The sequence below is a fragment of the Mchenga conophoros genome, linkage group LG16 (assembly GCF_057382185.1).
Source record: "Mchenga conophoros isolate Kocher_MC1m ecotype Shallow Benthic linkage group LG16, M_conophoros_male_GT1.1, whole genome shotgun sequence".
NCBI lineage: Eukaryota > Metazoa > Chordata > Actinopteri > Cichliformes > Cichlidae > Mchenga > Mchenga conophoros.
Genome location: NC_140541.1, coordinates 16,232,328 through 16,247,215, shown reverse-complemented (window position 1 = coordinate 16,247,215; position 14,888 = coordinate 16,232,328). Strand labels below are relative to the sequence as shown.

Below are 14,888 nucleotides of genomic sequence, written 5' to 3'. Positions count from 1 at the left end.
ATCACATAAGCTTGTGTGTCTTCCAATACAGGCACATTTCAGGGAGCAGTATAAACTGTAATAGTTGCTTAAGCCCAACTGAACAATCATGTCAGTTGTCTGCCTATACCATCTGATGCTAGCTAGGTTTAAAAAAAAAAAAAAAAAACTTCAAATCTGTCTCTGATGCTGTGACTTTTGGATGGTAGGGTGAGTATTTGGCATAAATAACATGAAAACATGAATCCAACCTCCCTTGAATCAGCATTTCAAGCTGCTCGTGGTGTGTTGGCGTGGGGGATAATTCCTTGATACAGGTTCCAAATCAACACCATGGCTTATTTGAACATTGTTGCTGATCATAACGATCCCTGTATGAGTTTACTCATCATCTCAGACTGGTTTCTTGAACATTACAATGAGTCCACTGTACTTAAAGGGCCTCTGCGGTCATCAGATTTCAATCCAATGGAGCACCTTTAGGATTTGGTGAGCTGGGATAATTGGTATCATGGAAACAATCTATAACAACTATGTGATGCTATCACGTCAATACCCAGATCTCTCAGAAATGTTTCGAGCACATTGTCGTGAAGGTAAAAGGGGTTCCAAAGCTGTCTTAGCAAGGTGTGCCTAATAAAGTTATTAGGTTTTTTACTGTTGATTTCCCAGAGAAAGAGAAAAAACAAAACAACGGGCTAGAGTGGATCGCAGTCCTTAGAGTCCATTAAATTGTTCATCCCTGTATTTTTTTTCCTAGTACATATTTTGATGCGCTTTCACTAAGATATTCTGAGCTTTGCTGGGCACTGTGCCTGTGTTGTGAGTCACCTAATGATTCCAGCCTGGGCTGCAGGAAGAAAAAGCCACTTAAGCCTGTCCAAGTTTCCTAGTAAAAGTCAGTTATGATTGGGACCCATTAAGATTCCCAGCACTTCACGCTGTCAGAACAAGTGTTTTTCTCGGTTGCTGTGATCCTGCTTACATTGGGTTTTCAAAAATTCTTTAACAAAGGTATTATGAAGTTGGCAATATTTTCAATGAATGATCAGGTTGGGTAGTGTAAAAGGATGAAAGCAGGAAGCAGTTCCTTGCTCCAAGTACTGCACACACACATAATTAGTTATTACCTGAGACAGGTGTCTCCTGGAACTGTTCCACAAAACACAAGTTGACGTGCTGTCGTTTCATGTGCCACAGGCCACAGGGAGAGAAAAGCAAGGTGGAATAATTACTCGGTGAAATCACTAGCATGTAATGAAGAACACAATAGAAACAAAGGATGTGAGCAAATGCTAATTGGAGAAAAAAACATGTATGTAAAAAATGAACCCAGAGAAAGTCAATTCTTGCATGTAATGTTTGGCTAGGATTACAGTTTTGTGTATAATTGAAACTGCATGAAAAGCATGAATTGTAAAAGATCTGTTTTCTACTAATCTAACTTGAAATACTTGAAAAAAAGCAGACCTATCATTATGCATGAACAAGTTAAATCCTAAACCTGAAATGAGCTTGCTGCATGATTCACCATCCTGTCCTCATCAGCAATTAATTGTGCCAGCACTATATCACCTGTTATTACTGCCATTGATGGTGGAAGAGGTGCACCCACACTTTGCAAGCCTCATTGGATATACCTGTGCACTGATCGGGACCTTATTGGCTGAGTATGTGTGTCTGTCTGTGAAGCGTAGGAGGGACCCTGACACCCTCATACCACAGAGAATTACTGCTCAGGAAGCACTAGAAAAGATAAACTGTCGACAGACAGGCACCTTCCCACCCACATAAATTTTGGCCTACCAGACAAAGAGGGACGTTTTATATGTCAGAGTGATTGTCGAGGGGGAGATTAACGGGGGCTAGTGGGTGGCATTGACTTTGTAATAGTCTACAGAATTAAGCTGGAAGGTGTTTAATCTAATTCTGTCTTATAACTATTGTGCTCCAGTTCCCATATGCAAAAAGTATGCAATAAATCCAGAAAAAAGAGTCTCTACAATTACAGTATGTGCATAGTTCTTCATGAATATGCGCCAAATGTACACAAATCAGTAAAATCACATTAAACAAGACTGTAAGACAGCATTTTTTAATGCAATAGCAATTCAAGAATCACTAATTATTGTAGATAACACTTTAGAATAACTTTCACTAATAAATCATTAGGCGATACGTATGAGACAGCTGATTTACTGTGGACAAATCACAAAATGTCATCATTTTAATTCTTACAGTAAAATTGCCAACGCTTAAACGAACACAGCGTTGGCAATAATTATTATTTAGTCGTCATTATAAAATTGTAATTGATGCTTATGAATCTTATTTTACAGTACATAAGTAGGTGGTATGGCATACTTCACTAGATTGTGAGCCTGGAGACAGCAGTTTGTGTTCTGCTTCCATCACTATGTAATTTCACACATTTAGTTAAAAAAAATCACTGTTAGTTTTGGATAAATATCATTTTTAGGGTTAAAATATTGCAACTTAGGGAATGAAAGGTTTTGCTTGTGTTACAGGATCAATGTTAAAGGAAACCATGTGCATATCTGAAACACTGAAATTAACAACGGTGGTATTTGACACCTTGGCAGTTAAAACAGGCAAAGTTTTTTCCACAGACAAAAAGCAAAATAAGTCAGTGTTCTTACAGCTATACAAGACTTTATAATGTCGTGAACCATATATTTCTTTATATTTGTACACAAACAAAGAGCTTAATTTAACAGCATAAATATTACAATCCAAATTTGTTAGCGGTTTATAAAAGCTGGACGTTCCTTGGAATTCTGTTGTCTCTGTGGTTTAGTTCTCTTCGATGTGCATGTTACCTATTTTTCTCTTCCTCCAACCTGTTGCCTAGTGTCCCCTGAGACGTATCGATAATGTGGAGAGACAGGGGACTTGTGCGTTACTAATGACTGATGGATAGCCCTTGAAAAGGACACCACATTTACATGATGAACGATTCAGGCGAATGATTGAGTGTGACATAGAAGGCCCCTTGCTGCTAAACGCAATGAGAGCAACATTTATAATAACTTGTCAACAGTCCTCATTTGCATCATGTGTTTCCTCCTGTTTTCATATTGCTCACTGTGACCATCAGAATGATGAGAAACAGTGATGCCAGACTGCCTGCGTAGGTCCTTCAAACACTGAACATGGTAATGTTCTGGCAGTGTGATTGATATAGGAACCAGTATATCACAATGCTTGGGTTATTGGTATATAGCACAAACAAAACTTAGAAATATTATAGAAATATGTCAGTGCCTGTCTGCCTTCTTACTATGCACATTTACACAGCTTAAGTTATTTGGGAGCAGAGGGTCTTGTTGAAGTTTAGTCAACAACAGGCAAATGAGCACTAATGTTCTGGTGATGGACTACAGTTCTGTCTAATCACGTTTATGTGTGTAGCTAGAGACCAGCCACGCACATAGTACACCCTTTAATTAAGATACTTTGAATCTAAAGACTACAAATGGCTCTTTCAACTATAGTTCACCATTTAACATTTGTACCTGTATGCTTTCATCATCTCTTTCTTATTATGTCTTTCTCCTCCTCCACGACTGCCCTCTCCATCATTTCCATCTAATCCTCCTCTGCTTCGGGGGACATTCCTCCCCTGAAGCTTTATCTCCTGAGCTGTAGTCAGGGCTCTAAAACACAAACATAAGCATGCTTCTTTATTCCTAATATTGTCACAGTTACTTATTTTTGATTAAAATATCACGTGGCATGAGAGTTACACAACGTCAGATCCACTTCAAAGAAAGTTTCATTAATGCTAGCTAACAGCTGCTAATGGTAGCAAAAACAGCAGCGGTTTCTGACAGAGAAGCGCAGGATATTCTAAACAGGTCACCTCAGTATCACTGTCATCGGACAGAAGTACTTGTCGCGAATTCCATTCACAAATTTTGTGCGTAAATAGATGTGAACAATCTGCACACATTACAGATGAACGGCGACCAGAGTTGTTTATCCTACTGCAGCTACTGTAGCAAGGGGTAAAACCTGAATCGATAGGGGTAAGAAAATAGAATTCATTTGACTGTAATCTGCAATCTACTGACTTTAAGCTGTGAAATTTTATACACTGTACCTTTAAGAAATAACACATGTGCCCTTGTGTTTACAGAGTGATGTGAAATACTGATCATGTACATGATGTTAGCAGTGGTAAACAGCATATGATGCATTGTGTTTCCCTTTAGACCAAGGCTACTGTGACTGTGGAGTGTGCGAGTGTGATGAAGGTTGGTTCGGTGATGCCTGCCAGTTTCAGGAAGAGTGTAACCTATCCAGCAAGAAGAGCAGAGAGCTTTGCAAAAACCAACAGGGGGTGGTCTGCTCCAACAGAGGTACAGCTATTGTACAAACACACGCACAATGAGTCAGTTACATATAACATAAATTTTGAAGCAAACACTTATCAAAGCGTTGCACCCTCACATATTACCAACAGCAATTTTTAAGACAATTCGGCATGCTCTGCTAATATTTTAATAATATCGCCTAAACATAGCCTAGTACCAAGCCATTAATAGACAGAGTGAGGGGGTAATCAGTTCGGCACATCGAATTTTTTATTACAAAGTGATGAGCAAATATTTAAAAAAATAATAATTCAAAACTCTTTTTTAAATAATCGACCAGTTTATATGAATTTTTCTGTGATATCAATTTACTACAAGCAAAAACATAAACAAGGAGTTACCATAATAAACGCATTAATTACAATTAATCCCTCGCTGTGTTTTCATATCTTTGCGGGGACATTTAATTGACATAATGCTTTCCCTAGCCGTTTACCCTAACCCTTAACCATCAAAAATGAATGCCTAATCCTAACCGTAACCTAATTGTAATCCTGACACTAAAACCACATTTTGAGTCTGAAAAATGCCTTCAAACACGTGGGGACTGGGATTTTGTCCACATAAGGGCTGTTGGTCCCCACAAGCATAGAAAACGTTCAACTTTTAGCCCCCACAAAGATATCTAAACACAGTCACACATACACACATGAGTTCAAACAAAAATCCCACCTACGCATACAAATATATGTAAATACTGGAAGACATTTTGAATTAACAATAGTCTAAGTAAATACTGAAGTACATTTGATTCACACAGTCTGTGTGACTAACATAGTATTATGCACTGACACGCTGAAGGCACACACTGTGAGGTGAGTCTGACAGCCAGCCCTTCATCTACTTGGTCGTGACCTCACTAGCGTGCAATGACTCCAGCTAAATGAAGGCTATAGATACAGTGGGGCAAAAAAGTATTTAGTCAGCCACCGATTGTGCAAGTTCCCCCACCTAAAATGATGACAGAGGTCAGTAATTTGCACCAGAGGTACACTTCAACTGTGAGAGACAGAATGTGGAAAAAAAATCCATGAATCCACATGGTAGGATTTGTAAAGAATTTATTCGTAAATCAGGGTGGAAAATAAGTATTTGGTCACCTCAAACAAGGAAAATCTCTGGCTCTCACAGACCTGTAACGTCTTCTGTAAGAAGCTTTTCTGTCCCCCACTCGTTACCTGTATGAATGGCACCTGTTTGAACTCATCATCTGTATAAAAGACACCTGTCCACAGCCTCAAACAGTCAGACTCCAAACTCCGCCATGGCCAAGACCAAAGAGCTTTCGAAGGACACCAGGAAAAGTATTGTAGACCTGCACCAGACTGGGAAGAGTGAATCTACAATAGGCAAGCAGCTTGGTGTGAAAAAATCAACTGTGGGAGCAATCATCAGAAAATGGAAGACATACAAGACCACTGATAATCTCCCTCGATCTGGGGCTCCACGCAAGATCTCATCCCGTGGGGTCAAAATGATCATGAGAACGGTGAGCAAAGATCCCAGAACCACACGGGGGGACCTGGTGAATGACCTGCAGAGAGCTGGGACCAAAGTAACAAAGGTCACCATCAGTAACACACTACAACGGCAGGGAATCAAATCCCGCAGTGCCAGACGTGTTCCGCTGCTGAAGCCAGTGCATGTCCAGGCCCGTCTGAAGTTTGCCAGAGAGCACATGGATGATACAGCAGAGGATTGGGAGAATGTCATGTGGTCAGATGAAACCAAAGTAGAACTTTTTGGTATAAACTCAACTCGTCGTGTTTGGAGGAAGAAGAATACTGAGTTGCATCCCAAGAACACCATACCTACTGTGAAGCATGGGGGTGGAAACATCATGCTATGGGGCTGTTTTTCTGCCAAGGGGACAGGACGACTGATCCGTGTTAAGGACAGAATGAATGGGGCCATGTATCGTGAGATTTTGAGCCAAAACCTCCTTCCATCAGTGAGAACTTTGAAGATGAAACGAGGCTGGGTCTTCCAACATGACAATGATCCAAAACACACCGCCCGGGCAACAAAGGAGTGGCTCCCTAAGAAGCATTTGAAAGTCCTGGAGTGGCCTAGCCAGTCTCCAGACCTCAACCCCATAGAAAATCTGTGGCGGGAGTTGAAAGTCCGTGTTGCTCGGCGACAGCCCCAAAACATCACTGCTCTCGAGAAGATCTGCATGGAGGAATGGGCCAAAATACCAGCTACTGTGTGTGCAAACCTGGTAAAGACCTATAGTAAACGTTTGACCTCTGTTATTGCCAACAAAGGTTATGTTACAAAGTATTGAGTTGTATTTTTGTTGTTGACCAAATACTTATTTTCCACCCTGATTTACGAATAAATTCTTTACAAATCCTACCATGTGGATTCATGGATTTTTTTTCCACATTCTGTCTCTCACAGTTGAAGTGTACCTCTGGTGCAAATTACTGACCTCTGTCATCATTTTAGGTGGGGGAACTTGCACAATAGGTGGCTGACTAAATACTTTTTTGCCCCACTGTATGTTTATGTGTCTGTGATGCGTTCATGTTTGTTGGTGTAGTGAATGTATATGTGTGAGTGTGTATTGTACCGTATGTGGCCTGTATAGAAATGCAAATGTATTCACAGCATGTGCCTGTCTAGCCTTCTGCTTCTTTAGCACATAATTACAAAAGGGAACGGTGCGAGTTACTGCACGCACACACAGTCAGACAACAATTTAGAACTATTGATGTACAGACAGTGCTTCCAGTTAACAGCGCTAGATTCTAGGTGTTGAATTGCTCTTTATTGAAATCTGACATTTTCCAACAAACTGTGTCTAAAGTTTGTGTTTCCCATAGGAACCTGCCACTGCGGTAGCTGCATGTGTGACAATGAAGACAACAGAGGCATGGTAACAGGACGTTTCTGTGAGTGTGATGACAGCGAGTGCCTGGATGAGGAAACTGGAGAGATTTGCGGAGGTGTGCCCTGCATTTGCTGACACAGCCCTTTACTCTCCCCCTAAACATAGAATGCATCTTTGTATAACCAATGCTGGATTTTGGTACAAAAAAACCCAACTACTGTAACACATATTGTGTTTTACTGTGATAAAAGAATAGAAATGCATTGCCTTTGCTCATTTGGTTTCCTTAAAAAAACTCATGCATTAACTATATACAATTACAACTTACATATGCTGCTTTTTTTTTTTTAATTTAATACTCACTTCTTTTTTTTTAAAGGAAAAAGTAGAGTTTGGATTACCAAAAATATGACTTAATCACCAGGACAGTAATCACCATTTGTCAAAATACATTTTGGAGGAAATCTCATCAGCTGTTCCTCTGTGATCTGCTTCCAGGGCATGGCCAATGTTACTGTGGAAACTGTTACTGTGCTGCTGGTTGGCATGGAGACAAATGTGAGTTCCAGTGTGACATGAGCCCATGGGAAAGCAGGCAGAGATGCACATCTCCAGATGGCAAAATCTGCAGCAACAGAGGTCTGTTTACCTGGAACATCGTGTTTGATTTTTGTTTTTTATATTTATTAAACTGTAATCACAAATTTGAAATGAAAGTATTATCATAATATACACAGGTCATGTACACAGTTATACATAAGAAATATAAACATACACATATGTTTGCTGTCGCTGATTAGAAAGCCACAAAATGCTGGACTGAAGAGTATTATGCTGGTTACATTTTCAGATCATGCACCAAGGACAGAATTCTGTCTTTATTCTCAAAGTGCAGAAACAAAAATCAGAAGTCATTAAACTTAAAGTCAGAAGGGAAAAAAACTCAAAAGACACCTGCATTTTGTGTTTTAGTTGATGATTATTTGATGATATTTTTCTTTGTCTATCAGGAACCCTCAAGATGAACTTTGAAGAATTTCTAGTAGCCTAATTATAGCTCTGTAGCTCACCACCAGGTGGCACATAATAATAATTATATGTCAGCAATTTCACTAGCCCCACAAATGTCTCAGCTATTTACTCTGCTGTCCATCGCTATAGCAGAGCTGTACAATGTTGTTTTTTAGAAATACCTAAAGCAGGTATTTCAGGTATATCATCTTCGAATAGAAACTTGCAAGCTAACGTTCTTGTAACTTTACTCCACTAAACCTTGTGGATCTTTTTTCATGGATGTCTGGATGTTAAACATTTCTGTAAGACTTGAATAGCCCCACTGATCATTTTATAGGGGCTTAAAGAATTTAGATCTACCACTAATTCAATTTGCAACATGTGCCTATCGCGTCATCAGAAATAGCAGCGTAGAAGTTTGGAATTCATTTTTAAAGGTAAGATACTTAAAAAAACAAGACTATGTTTCTGGCATGCATAAATCAAATTACATCGACCAATAAACCATGTTATTATCATTATTATCCAATTTTTAACATGTTAAATGATGCCAGATTAAGCTAGCAAGCATGTAATATTAACCAGAAACCAGGATGTTGTTTCAATCGACATTATGATTTTTTTTTTAAAGACTTCAAAGTGTGAGTTTTCTAGCTAAATATAACATTATACTGTAACACACAGCGGTTTGGTCTAATTAAATAAATATATCCACTGTGGGTATAACCTACTATGGTAAAACAGTAATTGTACAACAATCAGCGAAACAGCTATTTTTGTGATATATTGCTATGAAGAGGCAGAGAACAGATTTGAGAAGTCTCGTAAATATTGTTTCATAAGTTTTATGGTCTTTTTAACTGTTACTGTCTGTATTATATTACAGCTCAGTTGATGAAAAGAGCAGAGGGACTAAAATGAGACTGAAAACACAAGGTGAGTTTAAAATAAAATGCCAGCTATGAAAAATGTTTTCTCCTAATGCACTTAGAGGCTTGTCCAACATTTTGTCTTTTTCTCTCTTCAATCTATCTCTCAGCAGTAGAACCACAGTACAATTCAGCCTGAAGACTGTCACACAGTGAGACAGCACCCTGACTGGGAGACTCATTTCCTTGAGTGTTTCAAGCTTGACTTTTTTCTTATTTTTAATAAAGCAAACATGTGCTCACCATGGTGTGGTAACTGTCAGAAAAAAGTTTAAATGTAGTGCTTGAATATCATTGCTTTACATTACATTTATTTGTCATTGTTGTTTCAATCCATATAATCTAAGATTGTTTTTTTTTAATTAAACCAACCAAAAAACTGAAATGTGTGTTTATGTAGGGCTGCTCAATTAATCGAATTTTAATCACGATTACGATCTGGGCTTTCAACGATCATTGCAAATGACTGAGCCGATTATTAGCCCCTCCCTCATGCTTTACTCTCGCGCTGCTCCGTGTGGCAAATCGAGCGCACTTCTCTGCATCTCGAACACGCGTCACAACAATTAAGAGGACCCGAGGGAAGCTCGGAAAGCTAAGCAGAAGTTATTTCGAGAGGAGAGTGACTGCCATTGGTTGAAAAGAGAGGTAAAAAAAACTTCAGTGGTGTGGAAACATTATGGGTTCGCGGAGTCAGAACTGGGCTCAATTAGACATAGTGTGTAAACTTTGCTATGGTGTCATAGCTGCACCACAGAGCAACACTGCAAAGTTCACTAAACATAGATGTTTACATTTTTCATTTATTTTTTATATTGCAAACATTTGCACTGTTATCAGTATTTGCACACTATTTTATATTATTTTTTAAAGTCATTATCCAATACATTGTTATTGTTAACCCTTTAAATCCCTGTAGAACCGGAACCGCGTAAGCTAGCTAGAGCTGGGCGATATGAGATTTTTTCATATCACGATATGTTTTTTTCATTTCAGGCGATAACGATATCTATCACGATATAAGCCAAATAACTATATTTGTAAGATTTAAATGTGCTGTTGCTCACAAGTAAAATGTGAAATAATCAGCAGCTTGTTTTTATTTAAATATTTATTTCCCATAATAAGTTCAACAGGGTAGATGTACTTAAGGAACATGAGACTTTTTCAGATAAATAAAGGCAAATATTGCAAACTATACAAAAGGCAGCCGCTAAAGCGTTTAAGTTTCAAAATAGAACAAACAAAACAGACTAAATTGTCAATTCCACTTAGAAACAAAATATTAATTCTAAAAATAAATCTTAGTTTGTTTTACAGAAGAACAGACAAAACTGACTAACTTTTGTCAATATCAAATAAACTGAGAACTAAAAGGAAATTCTCAATCTCTCCTTGTTGTATAGCTGAGCTTTTCAAACAGTTTTAACAGTTACTTTAGTCTGACAAAAGCCGAATGACGAATTAGCGCTTCCAGTCAGAGACTGAGGCTACGTCCACACGTACACGGGTATTTTTGAAAACGGAGATTTTCCGTTTCCGTTTTAAAAAATAATCCTGTCCACACATAAAGGCAGAAATGAAGGAAAACGCTGCTATGAACATGCCAAAGCAGCAGGTGGCGCTAGATTCCTAACCGTACCGAAATGTTGGCCAATCAGAAGTCTAGAAGCCTCGGTGGGAAAAAGTAAACAAAGCTGGGGCATAGAAGCAGAACCGAGTCGTATGTGTGGAGGGACAGTAACTTTGTGTATATGTAAGCATTTAAACACTGCAGAGAGTAGAATTAACAGTAACAGTATTGTAGAAATTCATTTCACCGAAACAATAACGTGGCGCACAGTGTGACGCATGCACCGGTTTATTGTATTTCCAGACTTGCTTTCGGCACATTTACAGTGCGGCTACTCTATTTTTTGTCAGACTTGAAATAGCCGAAATACCTTCACACTACGGAACTTCTTTGGCTCTTCCGTTCGACAATCTCTCCGGCATTGGAACCATCATCTGTTTTCTCTTCGGTCACGCTCGGTTGATTTTTCTAGTCGGCACACTCATTTCCTCCATTACCCGCTGGCTGCTTCCCAAACAAACGCACGTGCGGCTTGGCACTTGTGCTGTATGTAACAAGTCACGCGACGTGACGCTGCGGCTGTGATTGGTTCGGCTCTGCGCTACTTAATTTGGATTGGCTGACCTTTTTTTTTTTTTTTTTTTTTTTTTTTTGAGGACAAGAGCGGCGAGGTCTATCGCGATAGCTTAATTTCTCTATCGAGTAAAAGTTATATCGCGATACATATCGTTATCGTTCTATCGCCCAGCTCTAAAGCTAGCGCAATAATTAGTTTTGCATATGAAACCGGAGGAGTTGTACTTACATCTTATGCCATCAGCTTGTCCTCGGTCACGGTTTCCTTCCACATAAAGCTTTGCAAAAATTGCATAAAAAGCGCTTGCAGGAACAAAAACATAATATTCCAGAAACAGCTTTGCCGATCAGATCAGCTGTTCGTAACACTTCCCACAATGAAAACGACGGAAACGCAAACTATCGCATGTCCGCCATTTCCTGTCTGAAACCGGAAGTAATGTCATTTTCGCGGAAAATGTAGTTCTTTACTTGTAGGCCTTAAAAGCCTATACTGGTCATGTTTGACTTTTCTGAATAGTTTCTGTGATGCTTAGAACTCGAATTGCACTGCTGGAAATAGTTTATTTTGATGCACCTGCTGTTTTCTTTGCAAATTTGCATCATAGGATTGTTTTTTGTTTTTCCTGCAGTATATAAAAATTGCTGTATCTCCAAAATAAAACTATGAAGACGCTCAAAATAAATTTCCTGTGGTGGGAAACTATTTTTTGCAACTTTTTTGTATTTAAAGTATTGAGGGATAAACCTCTTAAATTTCTCCAAGTAGAAATATATGTAAAAAAAACAAAAATGATTTTCAATTTTTTTGTAGTTTATTGCACTTTTTTGTAATTAATGTAATTACTATGGACTTAATGCATACATATTATTAAAATATGGGCTATAACAGTTGTATTGATGTATAGCAACTTGAAATGCTCCCAAAAATGGCACTACAACATGTAAAAAAAAATAATATAAGCTCTGGCGGACTTGGTTCTATGGTAGGTCTTAAAGGGTTAAATAAATATCGTCAAATAATCGAGATCTCAATTTCAGTGAAAATAATTGTGATTATCATTTTTGCCATAATCGAGCAGCCCTATGTTTATGTTAAACACACAAATATGTATTAATACCACTTAAGCCTCCTAAAATAAGAAGTATCTTACAATGCCTGTTAAAACATGCCTGAAATCTGAAATCTGTTGTAAATCTAATTTCATAGCAGATTTATCTGCATGCAGGATGGTCAATATATTTGTTTTGCATTTGAATATTTAATTGTTAAACTGTTAAAGGAGCGATGTGTTTCATAAGCATAGACACGTATCCTTATGCCAAAATAAGAAAAACGATTTTTTACATAAAAACATATATACAAAGATTAACTATAAAACACTTTACTGTGGTATAAGAACTACTGTAGCTCAATGCATTTTGACTACTAATTACCAAAGAAAGATCTCTGCAAGGTACTCTGGGAACTATCTAAAGTCTACATGAACTACATGATGATCCTGTATTCTGAACCCCGGCTGATGAGGCTCTCACTATTCGAGGGCTCTGATAATATCTATTTCAGTAGAAGTGTGTTGCTAGGGAACAGGAAGCAAACATTCTAAATGGGGTCAAATTCATTTCCTGTCTGTTTGCTGCATTATAAAGAGGGAAACAAACACTCTGTGCTACAAGCAATCAAACAATTTATACATTTGTTTTTGTTCTGTTCTTCTTCGATGTTTTCGGTAATGTCTTCCAGTCTATTTTTTCTCCCCGAATGCTTGTGCCATGAAAGGAATCTTTATCATTTAGTACCAATCCTATTAGTAAATAATATCTGAAAATGACAAACAGCTTACATGGCATTCTGAAAATATTCACATTGCTTCACTAGTTCCACATTTGGTCCTGTTACAGCTTTATTCCAAAATGTATTACATTCATTTTTCACCTTAAAAAAATTCTACACAGTCCTTGATAATGACAAAGTGAACAAAGATTGCTTGAAATTCGTTCATTTAATTTCATGCAATTTAATTAACGCAATGTACGCAAGTTTTCATAGCCTTTTCAGTGACACTCATAATTGAGCTCAGGTTTACCCTGTTTCCTCTGATCATCTGTCAGATGTTACTACAAGTTGATTGCAGTCGTTGTCGTGAGTCATGAGTTCAAACTCATTGCTTGGAGGACAAGCAGTCAGCAAAACAGCTTCACTAACCTAGCTCAAGTGATCCTGTGGGATTTCAGTAAGTCTCTCAAAAATTAATTACAGTGAACTGGCTGAGGGCTGGCTAAGTGGTAGGCTGAAATGGTAGGCTACATGGACAGAGTCTCATCACAGAGCTGCAAAATTATGGTCTAGTGCACAACTGACATAGCATGAACAACTGACTTGTAGTGGAGCAGCCACTGCGCTAATGAAACAGCAGTAGCACGTAACAGGGGCCCTCTTGTCCTGATCTCTCTTGAAAAAGAGATTTTTAATCTCAATGAGACTTCTTATCAACTCCTTTCTTCAGCCTGTTATTCTATTATCTTGCTTTAATTTCTTTAGCCATACTTCAACATATATTAACAAATGGCACAGGATGTTAATATGATGTTAAAGATTTGAATTACTATACATTACCAGCAAATTTGTCACATTTTCATCAAATTGCTTATGACTTTAAACTACTATAAATCCAGAGTCTTAGAAATGTCATTTAAAATAAAAGATTATGTCCTTGAAAGCTACTCCAACCTGGTTTACTTAAGGTTTACTTTAACAGACGTGGAAATAACAGCACTATATATGGGTACATTTCAAGTATACTTTATACTTTATACAGGGAGTGCAGAATTATTAGGCAAATGAGTATTTTGTCCACATCATCCTCTTCATGCATGTTGTCTTACTCCAAGCTGTATAGGCTCGAAAGCCTACTACCAATTAAGCATATTAGGTGATGTGCATCTCTGTAATGAGAAGGGGTGTGGTCTAATGACATCAACACCCTATATCAGGTGTGCATAATTATTAGGCAACTTCCTTTCCTTTGGCAAAATGGGTCAAAAGAAGGACTTGACAGGCTCAGAAAAGTAAAAAATAGTGAGATAGCTTGCAGAGGGATGCAGCAGTCTCAAAATTGCAAAGCTTCTGAAGCGTGATCATCAAACAATCAAGCGTTTCATTCAAAATAGTCAACAGGGTCGCAAGAAGCGTGTGGAAAAACCAAGGCGCAAAATAACTGCCCATGAACTGAGAAAAGTCAAGCGTGCAGCTGCCAAGATGCCACTTGCCACCAGTTTGGCCATATTTCAGAGCTGCAACATCACTGGAGTGCCCAAAAGCACAAGGTGTGCAATACTCAGAGACATGGCCAAGGTAAGAAAGGCTGAAAGACGACCACCACTGAACAAGACACACAAGCTGAAACGTCAAGACTGGGCCAAGAAATAATAATAATAATAATAATAATACATTTTATTTGAGGGCGCCTTTCAGAAACCCAAGGTCACCTTACAAAAAACACAATTAATAAAAGGAACAATAGTCATAAAATACATAAAATAAGTTAAAATTACAAAACAGAGCGTGACAACAGATAAAATCA

At 38.3% G+C, this 14,888-nt stretch overlaps 1 protein-coding gene across 3 annotated transcripts in view; it reads left to right on the top strand.

Annotated features, from left to right (window-relative positions):
* itgbl1 (integrin, beta-like 1) overlaps positions 1 to 14,888 on the top strand; it is a 54,586-nt gene that overhangs the window by 11,324 nt on the left and 28,374 nt on the right. For 2 of the 3 annotated variants that reach the window (XR_014889084.1, XM_085250695.1), the window contains exons 3-5: positions 4,215 to 4,361; positions 7,205 to 7,327; positions 7,711 to 7,851. Coding sequence is in view for 2 of the 3 variants with exons in the window: in XM_085250695.1 (XP_085106821.1) it covers positions 4,215 to 4,361; positions 7,205 to 7,327; positions 7,711 to 7,851 (411 nt within the window). In the remaining variant the exon portion in view is untranslated. Of the gene's footprint in view, positions 1 to 4,214; positions 4,362 to 7,188; positions 7,328 to 7,710; positions 7,852 to 14,888 lie in introns of all 3 variants that reach the window. The other variant, XM_085250697.1, reaches the window with a different exon arrangement.